The sequence below is a fragment of the Balaenoptera borealis genome (genome assembly GCF_965194805.1).
Source record: "Balaenoptera borealis genome assembly, chromosome: 4".
In the NCBI taxonomy this organism is placed as follows: domain Eukaryota; kingdom Metazoa; phylum Chordata; class Mammalia; order Artiodactyla; family Balaenopteridae; genus Balaenoptera; species Balaenoptera borealis.
In genome coordinates this window covers 56,098,727-56,119,567 of record NC_138861.1, presented here as the reverse complement: position 1 = coordinate 56,119,567, position 20,841 = coordinate 56,098,727, and the positions used below count along the sequence as shown (strand labels likewise).

The following is a 20,841-nucleotide window of genomic DNA, read 5'->3' as shown; positions in this document are numbered from 1 at the left end:
GAAAGATTGATCCAGTATAGAAACATTAGGCTTTTATTTCTTTTAATAACATATTTAGTTTTTGGTTTGTGGCTCCTTTTTTTTGTCTTGTGGTTAAGTTGATACTTGAGCTCTGATGATATTCATGCTTTGTTTTACAGGCCCTGGGATGTTTGCTGTATAAACTTTGTTTCTTCACTCTTCCTTTTGGTGAGAGTCAGGTTGCTATCTGTGATGGCAGCTTCACCATCCCAGACAATTCCCGTTACTCCCATAACATACATTGTTTAATAAGTAAGTACTTGGAAAATTTATTAAAAACATTATAAGATACAGTACTTAGGGCCTGCTGTTTCCATTCCTTTACCTAAACCTAGTCTTTTAATTTCATGTATTATAATTTTATGAAACTATAGTCAAGAAATACATTTAAAAAGATGTTTATAAGACTTCTATAGGAATGAACGCAGATTAATTAATGATTAGTACATGGGTATTTTTAAGCTCTAGATAAGGTTTTATAGAACATAGAGATTATGTAATTAAAGAAACTAGAATTTCTGGAAAAACTTAACAGCGTAACATTTAGTTATTCAGTCTTTGAACTTTTGAAATCCAAATATCCAGATCTGTTGCTTCTTTAGATCACAGTATTGCCAATCTTAGATAGTAGTTTATTTGGCCACTCTTTTTAGTATTCCTTATTGATTATAAAATTAGAAAGCAACCTAAGCGTATGTCAGAAGGAGAAATCCTGTGGGCCTTTGATTCCAAAAGAACACCTCAGTTTTCATTACAGCCTCTTTTAAGAATTTTTTCTTCCTTTTTGACAGGTACTGTAATTTAATATTTTATATATGCACATGGTACAATTTCTGAAAAAGATGATTTGGGGGAGGGGGAGGATCATCAGATATTAAATATGTTAGGAAGTTGCAGTATTTAAACAGCACTGCTCTGCACTGTTTCAGTTAAAGTGTTTCTAGCGTTTCTACTCTGTTTTTTCCATTTTAAACATCCTCTGTCATAGCCTCCAGCCACTGAGATCAGTGCAGTAGAAAAGAGGGTCAATGTAAATATATTTGAGGTTTTGTATAATAAAGATAGCAGGTCAACTCAGTGGGGAAGAACAGATGGAAATACAAAACTATATTATGCACTTGTGGATGAAAAATCAGACTGGATCTCTACTTGAAACATTATGCTAAAATTTCAGATAAATCAAAGACTTAAATGTAAAAAATAAAACATAAATGTACTTGAAGAAAATAGGTCTGAATTTATTTATAACACTGGAATAGGTAATGTGTAAACTAGGCTTTTAATCTCAGGACATAGAAAAGATGAATCCATGGACATATAAATTTAAGCCATTAAAAGTTCCCCCAAACCATGAACCCAGGCATAAAGTCAAATGACAAACTGGAAAAAAAAATTTATTACACACTTGACAATTGGCTAACTCATGTAACTCAAAAAGAAAAGGGCAAACACTCCAGAAGAAAAATAATCAAAAGAAAATGGAGCCTAAAAGGATATCTGGCTTTACTTTGCAAACTTATTTAAAGCATGATCTTTTTGTTTCTTTAATGTGGATTTGCTCATACATGTTGGAATTTGGAGATTATGTCAGTTGAACACAAAAATTACATTGCTTCACGTGGAATGCTTTTCCTAGGCGAGGGGAGGCAGGGCGGGGGGGGGGGGGAGCTGGTGTTATAACTTGTAGGGGAAGGAAGTAGCCTTGAGCTTGGCTGCTGCACTGCCAGCTTGTAGACTTTCCACTCTAACTGGAGAACATTAATATGAATGCTTGTACCTGAGGTTTCCTTCCCAGAGAGGTCTACCTCTCAGCTTTTGTGTGACTCTCTACCAACGGAGGGCCTCCTGACTAGCACCCGTGCTGGCTCGGAACTGCACTTTTATATTACTGGTTGAGACCCTCCTAGTCTTGTTTTGACGTGTTTTTATGTCCTCGTGGCAGCTTTCAGCCAAATTAAGCTACCTGCCTGGTCAGCCCAAGTTACCTTCCCAGATACCAATTAATGTTTTTGTCAGTGTTCTGGTGACAGAGCCGTATAGTTTTTTTTTTCAGTGGTTTGTCCCAGCTCTCTTTTCCTCATTAGCCCTGTTATTTTTAGCCTGCCATTTTGCAGAATGTGAATTTTTTTTGGAGAGCAAACATACTTTAGAGTATATTTGAATAAACTTCATACCCATAAGCTGCTCTGTCTTATCCAGTTGCTTTCTTCCTTCATTGTCCAAAAATTAGGGCATCAAAAGCATGGAAAAAACTCATTAATTGGAATGCTCAAAAAATAGATGGAGGAATTTACTTTGGCTGTTGAGTGTTCTGGCTAATTGAAGTTTAACCTTTTATTGAAGCCCTTGTTGTAAATCATTGTATCTGTGGCACTGTTTTGTTGTTAAGTATAATGCTTTAATCACAACTGGGCTGAGGATTTTATTGAGGATCTTGAAGTGTCTTAGCAACTCAGTATCCTCATTGGACAAAACTGTATGAGAGACTGGACAGTATATACCCTGATTCATGATTTAATTTGCTTATAGTGATGAGATCTTAATTTTTTTTTGTTTTTTGATAGTTACAACAAGAAATTTCTGGTTTATTTGCCAGCTATAAATGAGAGATTTTCAACATTTGATTCAGAATGCAACACAGTATAGATTCTAAGAGATCCAATCATTTCCAATCTTCCCTCTTGCCACAGCCAGTTTATATCTCAGGTTTATAAGTCCTGCTTAAACTTCAGACACAGGCTCCAGTACACTAACTCTGCAACTTAGGATTAGGTTCTCATTTGAGTAGACTGATAAATCACATACCAGCTACAGCTCCTACAGCCTGTAGGGATGGGATGGGATTCTGTTTCACATGTGAGGCTTCTTTCCATTTGAAATCTTATTTTCTTGTGTTAGGTTTGTTTGTTTTCCTTCTCTGTGTATGTGTTTGGGTATATGTGTTTGTGTATAGTCGGAAGGTAGAAAAGCTAAACACTGCAGACAATTTTAGGATCTAATTGGACTCTAGTTCATTGATGCTTTACTGGGCATCATATGGTTGCTTTATTTTTCAATAAATGTACAGATTTTAGGTTTTATCAATGTTAGTATAAATTCGACCATGTATTAATTTCTTTGAACTGATTTCTCAGAGCTAGGCAGAAATAAAAAAACAAGGTTGAATAAAATAAAAACACTCAAGTAAATGTTGGTATTTTATCTCCTGTCAAAGGGCTTTTGTGGACTTTACTTTTTAAATATTGTCTTGAGTAGTAAAAGCTTAATAACAAAGTAGAGATTTTTTAAAACCGGAACATACTTATCTATAATGCAGTGGTCTTTAGAAAACATTTAGATTCTTTGCAATTTTATTTTTTACATTTTTCACATGTGACCTTGCCTGTTTCTCACCATCCTATTTAGGTTTCTCTGTCTGCTTTTATAATAAACTAATTGGTGATTTACATTGCTTTCAAGTAAATTCTACCTTCAGAAACCAGAAACTACCTAGCTGTGCTCATAGTTTTTGAAAGTGAAGCTTTTTATTGCCAACTGTCTATTCATACAATGTAGTTGTCCCACATTTATTTATAAGATAAAGCATTTAAAAAATATATCTTCTTAGTATGAATAGATTTACTAATGCTGTTTACATCTATTTTATATGATTCAAGATTTTTGAAAATGAAATAGCCATGCTTAATCTTTGCTAAAACTGTATGGTTTGTGGTTATATAAGTACTTGAATACACTTTTGATTATCACCAGTTTGGTCAAGGGTAGTTATTATTATTTATATAATAATATTTAATAAATTAATGATAATAATTGTTAATTATATTAACTACTGTCCACAAAGCTCAGTTTATTAACTTTCTGCAGACTTTACTTCTTTTTTTTTTTATTTTTAAACATCTTTATTGAAGTATAATTGCCTTACAATAGTGTGTTAGCTTCTGCTTTATAACAAAGTGAATCAGTTATACATATACAATATGTTCCCATTTCTCTTCCCTCTTGCATCTCCCTCCCTCCCACCCTCCCCATCCCACCCCTCTAGGTGGTCACAAAGCACCGAGCTGATCTCCCTGTGCTATGCGGCTGCTTCCCTTTACTTCTTAAAAGTAGCAATTATTTAGAATTTTTCTTCTTAGCTTCTGTTAACTTTTCCAATAGACAAGTAATGGAGATGGATTGGGGGGGGGCAATGAGGAGAGAAGCACTTTCCATTTTTGGATCTAAGAGTTGAAAAGAACTTAGAGAATATTTAGAGGAGAATGAGAAGCATAACTAACGGGATTACTGAATAGTTTTGAAGAGTGAACAGAAGGCTGGTTGCTTCACCTTTCTTTTAGCTTCTGTTATGGTGGTTAAGGAAGTACATGTGGAGATTAAGAGCAATTTGGCTTTCGGAGCCAAATGGCCTAGGCTTGCATCTGCTCTGTCACTTATTTGGTACAGAATATGGGGCAGCTCCATTTATTTCAGTTTGATTTCTAAAATGAGCATATTAAATTACCTACCTCTTAAGGTTATTGTGAAAATTAAATGAATTATGAGAAGTGCTTCTTAGTATGTGCGAGTACTCAGAAAGAGATGGCCTTTAATGCTACTATCATTATTACTACTACAGCTCCCACTACCACTACTACTGATGTCATTATAATTCTTCCTGAGCTAACCTAATTTTTGATTTTCTGGGTGGGGGTCAGGGCATCTGCTGTCAGATACTAAGTAGGATGTACTTTCCCTGCAGAGATTTCTTTGGATGCTTTGAAGCCAAACTTGGTTTTTCGGGTTAAGGTTGGATATCAAAGGTTTACCATAATTTATCATATATTCCAGAATATACTGTTAAATGTAACTACTAAGATTAATTTTCTTACCTCTTAACTTTGTGCAGTGAAATAGTGATATATAATATATAATGAACTAGTCTGTTCTCTGTATCTGTCTTTTTTGTTTTTTGTTTTTTTAAGTGAGATCATATGGTATTTGTCGTCTGTCTGACCAGTTTCACTTAGCATAATGCCCTCACATTCATTCATGTTGTTGCAGATGGCAAGATTTCCTTCTCTTTTTTTAATGACTGAGTAATATTCCATGGTATGTGTGTGTGTACGCCTCTCATTTTCTTTATCCATTCATCCATTGATGGACACTTAGGTTGCTTCCATATCTTGGCTTTTGTAAATAGTGCTGCAGTGAACACAGGAGAGCAGATATCTTTTTGAGTTAGCGTTTTTGTTTCCTTCAGATACATACTCAGAAGGAGAATTGATGGATTATGTGGTATTCTATTTTCAACTTTTTGAAAGACCTCTGTACTGTTTACCACAGTAGCTGTACCAATTTACATTCCCACCAGCATTGCACAAGGGTTCCCTTTTTTCCACATTCTACCAACACTTGTTATTTCTTGTTGTTTTGATAATAAATAAAATTTATTTTAATACCTGTTTTCTGTGGGAAGCCAGGAACTTGCTTATTTAGATAACACTTAAAATTTATTATGGATGTTAAAAAAATACATACAAATATAGGCAGAACAGTGCAGTGGTTTATCATGTACCTGCTACCCAGCTTCAGTGATTTTCAACTCATGGCCAATCTTTCTTCATTTATGCTCTTCACCCACCGTCTTCCTATATATTTTTTTGTTGAAGAAAATCTCAGATATTTTAATGTACCTTTGAAAAGAGATCAGAGATTAAGATAGGGTTTCCTTGAAGGTTTTCAGTCATTGGCTCTGGGTTACCATTTGGGGAGATGTAAAGAGAGGGCTGTGATCAATAACTTCTAGGAACAGCTACCAGGGCTATCCCAAAAATACTATCCTGAGTGCCGTTTAGTCTTTACATTATGGTTGAACACATTTATTATTAGCTGTGAAATTTGGTTTCATTTCAACCGTCCATAGAATAAGGTCTGTAGAACATCTTTGCCTAACATGTAAGTTTCTATAATACTTTCCATAGGTCAACAGACAAAAATAACAAGTTAATTCTTTAAGTACTTATGATTGCAAAATTAGAGTGGGTATTTCTCTTTTCAGGTAAATTACTGTAAGTGTAGTAACTGGAAGTCTGTGTGAGAGAAAAAGTGTCTTTGTGGAAGGAAACAATGTTGACAAATTTTAAGCAGGAACCTTCTTTTGAGATCTCTGTCCAAAGTATTTTCCTATTAAATTTGTTGAGCTGTTAGATTAGAGATGCTGGTTTAACTTTTACTTAGGAGCTGGTATGGATCCCTCATTTTATGTAACTTGAATGGAAACTACTTCATTGGATTTTCGGTGTGCGTCCTCGACGTACGGGTAGGTTAACTTGGCCACTGCTGTGCTGCAGCAGCCGCTGCTTCTTCAGCTGCTCTTTTTGCTGGAATATGCAGGGATGGTGTACTTTCCTTTGCAAAATTAGAATAAGCATAATTAATTCGGCTGCCTTGGGCAAGTTTTTTTTTTTTTTTAAATTTATTTATATTATTTATTTATTTTTGGCTGCGTTGGGTCTTTGTTGCTGCGCGCGGGCTTTCTCTAGTTGTGGTGAGCGGGGGCTACTCTGTCGTTGAGTTTGAGAAGCACAGGCTTCTCACTGCAGTGGCTTCTCTTGTTGCGGAGCACGGGCTCTAGGCATGTGGGCTTCAGTAGTTGTGGCTTGCGGGCTCTAGAGCGCAGGCTCAGTAGTTGTGGTGCACGGGCTTAGTTGCTCTGCGGCATGTGGGATCTTCCCGGACCAGGGACTGAACCTGTGTTCCCTGCATTGGCAGGCGGATTCTTAACCACTGTGCCACCAGGGAAGCCCTGGCAAGTGGTTTTTATCAGGTAGTCTGATACATCAGTTGGAAATACTGTGGTGGTTTAGTCATATGCTACCTTCAGTGCTGAGACTGTTTTGCGTTCTTAGGTTGAATTAGTGATATTTGTGTCAATAGAAAGAGTCACACAAGTAAGAGGAGCAGAGAAGTACCCTTCCATTTCTATATGGCTTACTTTTTAAAAGTCGATTTTATATTTACAGTAGAAGCAAGCTTAATGGGAATGGTCTTGTGCTGACTCACATGATCATATTAAGTTGGGTAAACAAGGGTGTATTCTAGCTTCTCTGTCTGTTTTTAAAAACTTAAGTACTTGATTCACTTTTGGATGAATTAGACACATGTATTCCTTAATCCGCCCCTTCTCCTCAGGAGCATATTTCTATAGATGATATGGTTTTATTGTCATGAAGTAGGAGTTAATAAAACACTAGACTTGAAGTTTAATTATTGTGAGAGAAAATGGCTTTGGATCAACTACTTAAAAATTGAAATTGTCATTTTTTGGTAGATATGCTCCAGTGTTTAGCTGGATTAGGACTGATACCTCTACACTCCAGATTACATCATTCAGTAATGTAGGAGTACATTTTGCAATCCATTCTTTTGGAGAGTTTGGAAAATTACATTATTAAGTGCTTTAACAATGCCTTATTGAGATTTTTTCTTTTTCTTTTTAAATGGCTGATAAGCTTCAATATAAAAATATTCAGAGATAAAAATGTAACCATGTTCTACTGTGGGTTTCAGCCTCTTCATACTTTGAATTTAGAACCAAATTAGAGATGGGGCACAGGATCTCATTAGATAAAATGACAAAGCAGATTGCAGAACGGACTCCGAAGCCAAATGGGCCTATTAATGCATACACAACCCCCAAATATACTCTCACAGAGTCATAGACAATGTTGGAAAACCATGGACTTCCTCCTCAGAAGTAGGCCACTTGCAAAAAAAACCTGGTTCTGTAGAGAACATACATGTCCTGAGAATAAACTGTTGAAAGAAAGAGCAGCAGAGATGGACACGTGTGGGTGCTTCTTTCTTTTTTTTTAGTCTAAATTAGACAAATCACTGTCTTTCCCTTGGAGAGGAATGTATTATACTAATAGAGAGAGGTCACTAGCACAGTGGTTTTCAAACTGCTTGACAGTGATCCATGGTAAAAAATACATTTTATATATACATACACATAAAACAAGTTTCTTGAAACATTGCTTATACTTACAGTAATGCGCTCTGATATTTTCTATTCTACTTTACTAAAATAAATGCTAGTCATGACCTTTTAGGCTGATTTTATGTCACATAAATGGTATCAGTACAGTTCGACAAACTAAAGTGCCTCCAGGAGATGTATTCCCACATGGAAACATGAGCCAGGGGAGTTAGAGGTCCTTTTGTTTGCTTATAAGATGTTATCAGTTCTACCCACATTGGTAAAAGTCTGTTTAAATTTATCCCCATATCATGTACTGTTGTTACTTTTAAAACATGTAGTATCTGTTGGTATCAAGATAAAATATAACTTTGGAGGATGAAATAAACCTTGTAGATTTTTCAGATCTTTTCTGGATTTGAATGAAGTTGAATATACATTAATAAATATTAGAATTAAATGTTCTGAGTTAATTTCTAACAATGGTGATACAATAGTAAAATATCAATTTTATAAGTTATATCTGTTAGCCTTTTTAAGTATATAAAATCAAGTGATATGCAGAATATAATAAAACTGAGTTCAGAATCTCCCAAATAAATTTTTGTTTGTGCTTAGTGTCACTTGCCAAACAACCATGTTTTTAGCAAATAAATTTATCATGCTGTTGGAGATGTATTACACATTGTTCAAATATTACTTAAGTTTGAAAGGTAGATTTAATTCATTTTGATTTATAATTTTAATTTATCTGTTTATATACCTTGATATCTCTGTACATAATTTTGTTAGTAAATTTTAGAATATTATCTAATTAATGCTGTAAATTTTACATTGCAAATAGGTTTAAAAATGATTTGAGTAAGATAAGAACTTAGAGTTAATCAATGAAGCAGCGTTAGAATATGAAGAATACTTTAACAAAATATGGATTTTTTAGATATATAATTGAGTATAAATGTCAGCCTTCTTGTGAAATTGTATATTAACAAGTAGTTCAAGAAATTGACAAGTGGTAGTGGTCATTTTGGTTAGAAAAAAGGTCAGGCCTTTCAAGCAATGCTGTAGGTTTGGTGTGAAATCTGTTCATAATAGAACCATAAAATTATGCTTATACTTCTGAACATGATGTGGATAGCATGTTGAAATACAGAACTATGATGAATATTGCTGTCATCAGCATGGGAAAAAAGCATGTTTTAGGAAAATTATAGTGCCAGCCTTGTACTACTTTGTTAAACAGATTATAATGCATACAATTTAGTCTTCTCTTTATGATTTAGGAGCACTTAAAAATGAGTAGAGGTATTTTAGATAATTGTGAAAATAAGGACCCCTACTACAGCCCTGGAACTTTTTTGGATAATTCCCCTGTGTTTACTAAACTCACTTTTTCTTTTGCATTAGGGTCCCAGAAAAATATTCATATTTGTCGTTCATACTTTCAGTACAGAACTGTTCTAGGACTGATTTGTCTTTAGTTTGGGATAATGTATAAAATAGCAATTCTAATGTTTTCTATATACGTTAACAATGTTTGCTGGAATCATCACTGCTCTTAGAATGGAAATATATATATAATATATGTATATATATATTTATTTTATCCTTTTAATGTACCCCTAATTGCGTCCGTGTTCAATGAAACGTCTTAACATTTTGATCTTTTCTTGCAGGGTTCATGCTTGAACCGGATCCAGAATGTAGACCTGATATATTTCAAGTGTCATATTTTGCATTTAAATTTGCCAAAAAGGATTGTCCAGTCTCCAACATCAATGTAAGTAGTTTTGCAAGTAGGATATGAATTTAAAATCCATTTTATCTGTGCAGATATATATACTTTCGGAGTTACTTGTTTCAAGACAAGTGGTCTCATAGTATGTTTGTGATTAGTATTTTTGACACAAAGCTGCAGTTGCCAAACTACGTACTATGGTGCTCTGGGGAGCTACAGTGGACTTGAGGGCACTGCAGGATATTTTGCATATTTGAGGGAAACGCAGTGACCTCTGTCTGATACAGCACAAACTGCTGTTATTAAGTTGTTTGGGCCTAACTGTTGAAGAAACAGGACTGTTAGATTTTTGGGGAGCAGGTTGGGGCCGGGGTGTCATGAAAAATTACTGAGACACTGAGCACTCTAAAGTTTGGTTACCTTTGGCATAAAGAGCATCGGCAGCATTGTAAATGCAGAGAACTGGGTTCAGTTCTGTCTTTATCAGTGACTGATTTTGTATATTTTGGGGAGTTACTTAATAGTTTGTTACTTTTTCTGTAGAACAGGGATAGTAATTATGAGGATTAGAAATAATAAATGTAAATCCAGTGTCTAGGGCAGGGAAGCTGAGTTGGTAATAGCTATCACCATGCAAAGGCTTTGAATTGTATCTGGTGTCTGCATACTGTACTTAACTACATCAGATTAACAGTATATGGCGAGTCTGCTAATTTTAATAAAAGTCTAGAACCATCAGTGATTTTTAAGCTGTTCTCAACATTGTGAAGATCATTCTGGCCTGACTTGTTCTTATAGGTTTCTTTTGTGTATAACTTAATCCACCCCACTGAGAATAAAGAAGGAATTTGGTACCTTTTCCTTTTTGTTTCTTGAAGTTCTTACTATGTCAATATAATATATTCTCGGTTGAAGCTGAAAGTCATTACTAACATTCTAGCAATGAAAGTAGCTTTATTTGACGTTTGCCTGGATTTTTGGCTTTTCACTCAGCAAACATTTATTGAGTACTTACTATAAGCCAGACATTACAGAGGATAAACAAATGAGTGAAGCCTCTGCTCTTGTTTTCTAGACTTGACAAGCAGTGTCATGAAAATCACCTGCAGTATGTACAACAACACTGTATTCATGTGCTTGGTGTTCTGCTTCTTCTTCCAAAGAGTATGAAATAGTCATTGATTTACAAGTGTGATATAACCCTTTATACCCAAGATTCACCCATTTGTAAAGTGGATATAATGAGGTGGTTCTGTTTATTTTCCAAGGGTCTCTGTGGAACACAAATATATGAAAGTAACATTTGTATAACCTGCACTGATACTTGCAGATATATTGTGAACAATTTATAGATATCTGAGGTGAAGAGATTGTCTCAGAGACAATACTTTTAAAATTTAAGAATGTATCTGTAGTATTTAAGTAAAGCTTTCTGCAATTGAAATGAAAACTAAAAAGAAAAGTTTTATTTTTTCTTCCAAGAATTCTCCTATTCCTTCAGCTCTTCCTGAACCGATGACTGCTAGTGAAGCAGCTTCTAGGAAAAGCCAAATAAAAGCCAGGTAGGCAAAACTAGGCTGAAATTTGAAAAGGCATTTAAAAAAAAAGAGGACAGTTCTTGTTCTTAATCCTAGCAAGTGTCATTCATTAAATATCATCTTCACCCACAAAAAATGTCGTATTCCTTATTGCAAGTACAGAATAAGCTTTTTTATATGATATAACAGGGTTTGACAGCAGTTGCGCTTGAACTGCTCTTTCTCAGCAATCACGAAGTGATTGTGTAACTGGTGATGTTACACTGGGTCCTTTTACAGGGGTGAGTTGTCATTTCATCACATGGCAACTAATTTAGGAGATTTTATGTTTTACTTAATAGCTAGTATGACTTTTTTTTAATGTACTGAAAGAAAAAATAGCTATGTATAATTTATAATGAGTGGTTATAATGGTAATACTTTTAAGACTGATGAAGAAATATAATGTTTTAAATAATTTTTATAGTTCTTTACTACATTAATGTTTGATACGAATTACATAGATTAAGACCTAAATCTGACTAATGATTGAATTAATGACTGATTTTTCTTTTTCTCATGCTTTTTTTTTTTTGAGTTTAAAAGTTAATAAGCAGGACTGTATTTTAGATTATCAGGCAGGCATAATATTACATTTGGGGAGATTTCTTGGTCACCGTTTTTTGTATTATATTTTACTTATGCAAAGTATTTTATTTGACATAAAATACATAAAAAATATTTGTCACGCACTTGTTACATGCGAGATACAGATACTGAGTCCACAAAGAAAAAGCAGCAGTGTTTATTTCCAAGGAGTTCTGATCCAAATGAAGATAGACGGGTGAACAGTCACACCTTGATAGATATCAGGCAGCTCTGAAGGTGGAGGAAGGGAAAGAAGACAGGAGCACAGGAAGAATCCGGTGGGAGTTGCTGGGCTCTTTCTTGAAGGATGAATAGTCTAGTCACTTGGCATGATGGGCAGTGAAACGACAGCAGGCAAACATTGCCGGTGAAGGACAGCCTTTGTGAAACTACGAGGCTGGGGCATAATAAGGGCACATATACAGGAGTGGTAGGAAATGAAGCTGGGGAGGGGTAGGTAAATATCAGTCATGAGCAACTTTGTTTATATGTCATGCTGAGAAATTTGGATTTTGGCCTTTAGGCCGGTGAATTTTCAACTTCGCGGTCAGTTCTACTATTTGGAACTTGGTTGTCAGGTGTGTTATAAATAATCTGTTATTTGTAAATTATTGAAATATCACTTGAGAATGACTTAGTTTTTTAAAAAAAATACGGCATCACTCTAAAAACATTATCTTCATTCACTTAAATTTAAAATACTCTTTTGAGTAAGAGATGAAGGAGTAATGTGACATCTAACTTGCAGGAATCCAGCATGACTGACTGTCTTAACCCATGACATAGCTGTAGTTAGCAACTGCTGTTATAGTTGAGTGGTCATTATGAATTATTGTAGGGCTTGTCAGTTGAATTTTATTGTTACTTGTATTTTAAAATAATTATTTTGTTAATGATTAAATCTTTAAGAAAGTAGATACAAATTTTTTAAAAAGCATGAGTCAACTGAACAGTAATGCTCTGAATATCTTTTCACCATGACGCAAGTTACAGCTATACAATTATAAGGAAATGAAATAGTTAATGAAATAGTTAACTAAAATTCACAGTGCTATTCATAGTATGTTAAATCTATACATTATGTATATTAAAAATATAGGGTTCATTGGTGCTTATTGGTCAGTAATATAAGTTTACTTTTAATTGATAGTATCAGTAAAGAAGTTGAAAAATTCTAAACGTTAAAAAGTTGTAAATCTTTTTTTTTTTTCCATGTAAAAGGCATATTTCCAGAGAGGGGAGGAGGGGGAATCTTTAAATAGCCAGTATCATTATTAACATATTTTAAAGCTTTTATGAATATTATCTGCCTGCCCTGCCTTCAACCCGTGGCACTTTTTGTTTCACTTCTTAAAAGCCCCCATCCACCTCCCCAAAACTTGCATCTGCTCTTGGGACTGTTACACATGTGAAGCTTATGTGATTTATATCTTAAAGATGGAAGGGTTGAGAATCAGTGTCCTGGCAGAAGGAAACACTGAAGGATTTTAAGAGAAGAGAGTGTTTGTGTTTTAGGAAGATTGTTCAGGCTAGTCAGCAGAAAAGAGAAGAAAGGAAGCAAAAAACCAGCTCTGTGTCTGCTACAATAGTGCAAAGGAAGCTGCGTAGCAGTGTTGATATCAGTAATTACTCGTTCTTTCATTTTAGTTAAGTTTGTATTTTCACTTTGCCAAATCTGTCCAGGCATTCTCCTCCCATTTCTTCATAGACTGCTTACTTTCTTTTACTGTCTGATGAAATCATATTTATGTTTAACCTCCAGTTCTCACCTGAGCCTTCTCTAGCCAAGTTAGGTTAAAGGTAAAATTACTCCTCCATGAAACTCTTGACAGTACTAGCTTAGCGCTGGTTACTTTTTCTGTCTTACATTTTATTATATTTTCATGAACATGTGCCATATCTTTCTAGGTAGACTGTAAATTCTTTGAAGACAGGGTACTGAGCCCTATTAGCTGGATATCAGTAATTGTATAATAGATATTGGTACATTAGTGAAATAAGTTAGGAAACACTAGACTAAACAAAGTCTGCAGAACTTTTAATATGCTTTTTAGAGGTTTGCCCTGCTCATGTGTGTTGTGAATCCTTTACGGAGCTATTTAGAACCAGGAACAAGGCAGTGTGAGGTCTGGCCTATATACTACCCACTTAATGAAGAATGGGTAGACAAATAGGAAGATTGTATACAATATTTCCCCCAAATTACTTGAGTTTAGGGAGTACAGCATTGGTTTTAGTGCCATATGCATAATTTGAACTCAATAAATAATTAGATTAAATGAGATATAATTGGTTACATGTATACATGATCTTTTTATAACCTTTTAGTTCTATTTTCATATGACTTGTACCATCCCCATCCCATCTAAAACATAAATGTTATTTTTAGAAAACAGCACACATACAATGCATTTCTATGATTTTCCAAAATCTTTTGATTCAATTTCACATCCTTTCTTTCTGAGAAAGATAGTTGTTGAGAGGGCTCCCTCTTGTGGTATCTCCAGATAGAGGAAAGAACTGTAGAGTTCTGTGCAGTTACGATAGACAGGACTTTCTCTAAATGCCGCAGATGTGTACTTGATAAATCATATGTATGCAAAACTTTTAAGCGTCAGATCATTTCGAAAATGTGCTAAGGGAACTTGATAAAGAGAGTTTATTGCAATCCTTTTGAAAAGTGAACATAGACCCTGTTAAAAAATATTCAAGTTTTTGTTCTGAATTTATAGAAAGCAGAGTTGATAAATATGTAAGTTAAAGATTTTTCCTGGCCAATTTTGAAAGAGAAAAGCAAATGTCTGTGTCTCCTTGAATTATATTTAGTGTCTCTTGCTTTCAAAACTGCTTTCCACTTGACCACTCACATTTGTGGCCTAAACTAAGCCCTAGTGGGAAAACTTTTATATAATTTCCATTCAGTGTTTTAAGTAAAGCAAAGTTAAAGATTCAAGACGCTGAATGTGAGCTGATAGCTCCACCAGTTAAAAGTTTTGGCTTCTTTTGTTTTACATGCCTTAGGGCCTATTCTTTTTTTTTTTTTTTTTTTTTTTTTTAGGCCAGGAGTCCAAGCTAAAGGACACTATTGTTTGTTGTTTCTTATTTTTATTTCTCTGACTGGTTTAGAGAGTTGGCTCTCAGTTTTGTCCAAAACCTTATTGGGAAGACTTCTGTTTGCTTCCTTTATTTTATCTCCTTAAGAGCAATTCTATACTCTTTTCTGCCAGCTCCGGTGGCAGACTATAAGTGGTAGCAATCTGGCTTGAGGAAATTGGTTAGGTTTATTTTATTTACTTTCTTATCTTCATTAAACATTTAGTACTTGAAAATGAGACTTAGGAAGAAGCCAAGAGGACTAACATGATTATCAATAATAATAAATATGCATCTGTTGAAATAGATCCTTTATAGAACAAATAGTAAGTTAGAAGTGATCCCAGTATTTAGAATGACATGTGTTCTTCTGTTGTAGAATAACAGATACCATTGGACCAACAGAAACCTCAATTGCACCAAGACAGAGACCAAAGGCGAATTCTACCACTGCCACTCCTAGTGTGCTGACCATCCAAAGTTCAGCAGTACCTGTTAAAGTCCCAGCTCCTGGTGAATTCAGTAACCACAGACCAAAAGGTGATACAGCTCTGCCAACCTCGTCCCCTTTTTAGTTAATTTACATAAACCTTTTATGGCTTGGTTTCCTAGAAATGTAAATTATTGGCAGACTTACAATTGTGAAGCAGATATGTCACATAGTGCTTTAAGAAACATAAAGCTACTAATGTCTAATAAACCCACCTAATTGTTTTCCTGATGTTGTCAGCAAAGGTAAGGTACTGGCAGTATAAAAGTATGGTATGAAAAGCTCACAATCTGCTTATCTCTAGAGTCATCAACTAGTAGGGTTCGAGGTTGATACTAAAGTTCAAGAGTATAGAAAATTCTATATTGTATTGGAAAGGAGGAATTTGAAACTCTAGCCTTACAAAGCTTTAATGTTAAAGTGTTTTCAACTAGTATGTTTTAAATTAGGATACTCTAATTGTTAAAAGCCTACATTTTGAGTCTTAAGAACCTGGATTTGAGTCCTGTTTCTCCTATTTTTTAGTAATATGTGTTATGAAAATCCTAGTACCTATCTTATGGGACTGTTGTGAAGATTAAATGACTGTGTACTATAATGCCTGCCACATAATATGTCCTTAAGAAATGTTCACTATTAACTACTGTTACTACTATTAGGTAAAGTATATGCTCAGGGAAGACGTTTATGTTATCTGATGTAACATATGCCTGTGGTGATCAGGCCTACCTGATGGAGGAATAGGGAAAGGGAAAAGGGAACAAAAGGGGAATTTGAAGTCTTTTATGTCCAATTCCCATTTTACCATTTCTTAGCCTCACCGTTCTCTTCTGTAAAATGGGAAAACAACCATTCTGTCTATTATAAAGAGTAAATAACAAGTTGTATGGTATCTAGGAAAATTCTGTTTCATAGTAAGCATTCAGTGTTAGTTTTCCTTTTTCTACCTTTTGGGTTGGAGATGTTATTCTTTTTTTTTTTTTTAATAAAGCTGTATTTATTTATTTGTTTAATTTTATTCCTCTTTTCTTTTTTTTGGCCGTGACATGCGGCACGAGGGATCTTAGTTCCCTGACCAGGGATTGAACCTGTGCCCCCTGCAGTGGAAGTGTGGAGTCTTAACCACTGGACCGCCAGGGAAGTCCCGCTATTAGTCTTCCCTATCACATATTTTGGCCCTTCAGCCAAAGACCACTAGGAACACACTTATATTTGAATAAATTTGGTTTATTACTCAGGTACCCTGGAAATCTGTGGGAGTATCTCAGTAAGAAGGTGTCTGAAAAGACGTATTAAGGGATTCGGGCTTGTTTTAGGTAATTTTGGGGAGGTGGGGCTATAATATCATTATCATCATCTAGAAGGAGGGAAGCAAAAGCCTCATTTGAAAATGAAGCAGCATTTAGTCATATTGGCCAGGATTGAGAGAGGTTTGGTCATTTTTCTGGTTTGGACAGTGTTCCTGATTTTGTCAGTGTTGAGACATGATAATGGAGTAGTCTTGTCCTGGTCCATCATGCTCATAGGATGGCTTTGTCTGATGCCAGTGTTCTGTAAAATTGTTTATGTTTATCATGAGAACACCTAGACCTAAGTGTGTCAGGCCTACCCCCCCATGTCAGGGGCACCATTTCTCTTTCTTACATACTTCTAGCTTAAGTTGAAAAAAAATACTGTTTTTCCCCCCATATGTACATCTCTTAACAGTGCTTTTCTCACTAAATCTTATATAAAAAGTATGGAATGTAAAAAAAAAAAAAAAAAGGTCATGAAGAACCTAGGGGCAAGACGGGAATAAAGACGCAGACCTACTACAGAATGGACTTGAGGACACGGGGAGGGGGAAGGGTAAGCTGGGACAAAGTGAGAGAGTGGCAAGGACATATATACACTACCAAACGTAAAATAGATAGCTAGTGGGAAGCAGCCGCATAGCACAGGGAGATCAGCTCGGTGCTTTGTGACCACCTAGAGGGGTGGGATACGGAGAGTGGGAGGGAGGGAGACACAAGAGGGAGGAGATATGGGGATATAAGTATATGTATAGCTGATTCACTTTGTTATAAAGCAGAAACTAACATACCATTGTAAAGCAATTATACTCCAATAAAGATGTTAAAAAAAAAAACACATGAATAAATTTAAAAAATATATTCAGACAATACACTAGCATTCAGAACAATGTTGAAGTCCCCATTCTTTTTCTTTCCAGAGTAAACTAGCAGCAGTTTGGTATACATCCTCCTAGTCCTTTTTTATGTTCTTGCATGCATATACACAGATATAAATAATTCACGTTGGGTTAAACACAAATGGATTCATACTATACAGAGTTCTCTACAACTTGATTTTTTTTTTTAACTTAATATACTTTGGAGAGCTTTGCATATCAGTGCATATAGATCTACCATGTAGTTTTTAATAGGTATGTGATACTCCATCATATGAATGTACCATAGTTTATAAAACCTTTTTGGTTATTTCCAATATTTGCTATTATAAATAGTGTTGTGGTAAACATCTTTATAATGGACACTTGATTTCCATGTTAGCATTCTTCTTAGGAAGCTATTAAAGTATACTCATTTACAATTATTCAGATACTGCCAAATTACCATCCAAAGAAGACTTCAGAAATTTACGCTACAGCACCAACAAGGTGTGAGTGTCCTTTCATCCCTGTCCTTGCCAACACTTGATAGTATTGGTTTTTTAATTTTATTTATTTATTTATTTATTTATTTATTTATGGCTGTGTTGGGTCTTCGTTTCTGTGCGAGGGCTTTCTCTAGTTGCGGCAAGGGGGGGGCCGCTGTTCATCGCAGTGCGTGGGCCTCTTACTATCGCGGCCTCTCTTGTTGCGGAGCACAGGCTCCAGACGCGCAGGCTCAGCAATTGTGGCTCACGGGCCCAGTTGCTCCACGGCATGTGGGATCTTCCCAGACCAGGGCTCGAACCCGTGTCCCCTGCATTGGCAGGCAGATTCTCAACCACTGCGCCACCAGGGAAGCCCAATAGTATTGGTTTTTTAAAAATGTTTCCCTATTGACAGGTGAAACATTTTTGATTTTATTTTAATATTCCTGATTAACGGTACTGTTTCATGTTTACTGACCATTTGTTTTCTTCTGTGAATTGTCTTTTGCAATTTTCCATGAGATTGTTTGTCTTTTATTTACTTTTTATTGCTCTGAAGAATTTTATCTTCATGTATTCTGAATATTCTTTGCCAAATATATTGTAAATATTTTCTTCCAGTGTATCATTTGTCTTTAACTCATGAATTTACTGAACTTCTGTGAGCCTTCATTTCATCATTTGCAAAATGGGGAGTAATAGTATGAGGATTTAATGATGTACTCGAAAGCATGGTTTTCATGTAGGATTGTAGTGATGGTTTTTGGGAGTTCTCTGGTGCTCTGTGGGCTTGGCTTGAGAACCAAGGAGCTCTATTCAGCTTGAGAACACTAAAGAGAAGTCACAGTTTGTGAGGTGAGAGGGGAGTTCCATGAGTTATTGCATGATGCTCATTGGCTTGTGCTTGGGCTTCACCTGCAGCTGAAAGTGTTCTGCAGTTAGACATCAGGGCCTTAAAAGATGAATGTATAGCTGAGGAGCTGAACTTTTTAATACTCTTCCAACTGGAAATAAATACACTTAAAAGGCTAATCGTGGTTATGTCTGTGTGGCGGAATTATGGTTTTAATTTTCTTCTTGTATTTTTATAAACATTTTCAAGAATAATTAAAATGAACATGCCATTTTTTTTGTAATTGGAAGAATTAGAAATAGTTATAAAACGATTTTCATAGAGGTGTTGAATTTAAGGCCTGTGGAGTTTTTTTTTTTTTTTAAACATTTTTATTGGAGTATAATTGCTTTACAATGGTGTGTTAGTTTCTGCTTTATAACAAAGTGAATCAGTTATACATATACATATATCCCCATATCTCCTCCCTCTTGCGTCTCCCTCCCTCCCACCTTCCCTATTCCACCCCTCTAGGTGGTCACAAACCACCGAGCTGATCTCCCTGTGCTATGCGGCTGCTTCCCACTAGCTCTCTATTTCACATTTGGTAGTGTATATATGTCCATATATACACTACCACTCTCTCACTTTGTCCCAGCTTACCCTTCCCCCTCCCCGTGTCCTCAAGTCCATTCTCTAGTAGGTCTGCGTCTTTATTCCCATCTTGCCCCTAGGTTCTTCATGACCTTTTTTTTTTTTTTTTTAGATTCCATATATATGTGTTAGCATACGGTATTTGTTTTTCTCTTTCTGACTTACTTCACTCTGTATGACAGACTCTAGGTCCATCCACCTCACTACAAATAACTCAATTTCGTTTCTTTTTATGGCTGAGTAATATTCCATTGTATATATGTGCCACATCTTCTTTATCCATTCATCTGTCGATGGACACTTAGGTTGCTTCCATATCCTGGCTATTGTAAATAGAGCTGCAATGAACATTGTGGTACATGACTCTTCTTGAATTATAGTTTTCTCAGGGTATATGCCCAGTAGTGGGATTGCTGGGTCGTATGGTAGTTCTGTTTTTAGATTTTTAAGGAACCCCTCCATACTGTTCTCCATAGTGGTTGTATCAATTTACATTCCCACCAACAGTGTATGAAGGTTCCCTTTTCTCCACACCCTCTCCAGCATTTACTGTTTGTAGATTTTTTTTTTTTAACATCTTTATTGGAGTATAATTGCTTTACAATGGTGTGTTAGTTTCTGCTTTATAGCAAAGTAAATCAGTTATACATATACATATGTTCCCATATCTCTTCCCTCTTGCATCTCCCTCCCTCCCACCCTCCTTATCCCACCCCTCTAGGTGGTCACAAACCACCGAGCTGATCTCCCTGTGCTATGATGATGGCCATTCTGATTGGTGTGAGATGATACCTCATTGTAGTTTTGATTTGCATTTCTCAAATGGTTAATGATGTTGAGCATTCTTTCATGTGTTTGTTGGCAATCTGTACATCTTTGGAGAAATGTCTATTTAGGTCTTCTGCCCGTTTTTGGGTTGGGTTGTTCGTTTTTTTGATACTGAGCTGCATGATCTGCTTGTAAATTTTGGAGATTAATCCTTTGTCAGTTGCTTCATTTGCAAATATTTTCTCCCATTCTGAGGGTTGTCTTTTCTTCTTGTTTATGGTTTCCTTTGCTGTGCAAAAGCTTTTAAGTTTCATTAGGTCCCATTTGTTTATTTTTGTTTTTATTTCCATTTATCTAGAAGGTGGGTCAAAAAGGATCTTGCTGTGATTTATGTCATAGAGTGTTCTGCCTATGTTTTCCTCTAAGAGTTTGATAGTGTCTGGCCTTACATTTAGGTCTTTAATCCATTTTGAGTTTATTTTTGTG

General features: G+C 35.5%; 1 protein-coding gene across 6 annotated transcripts in view; it reads left to right on the top strand.

The window, feature by feature from the left end:
• Positions 1 to 20,841, top strand: part of BMP2K (BMP2 inducible kinase) — a 126,107-nt gene that overhangs the window by 72,236 nt on the left and 33,030 nt on the right. For all 6 annotated transcript variants that reach the window (XM_082389332.1, XM_082389333.1, XM_082389334.1 and 3 more), the window contains 4 exons: positions 141 to 273; positions 9,655 to 9,758; positions 11,199 to 11,278; positions 15,354 to 15,514. In XM_082389332.1, coding sequence (XP_082245458.1) covers positions 141 to 273; positions 9,655 to 9,758; positions 11,199 to 11,278; positions 15,354 to 15,514 — 478 coding nt within the window. The remainder of the gene's footprint in view (positions 1 to 140; positions 274 to 9,654; positions 9,759 to 11,198; positions 11,279 to 15,353; positions 15,515 to 20,841) is intronic.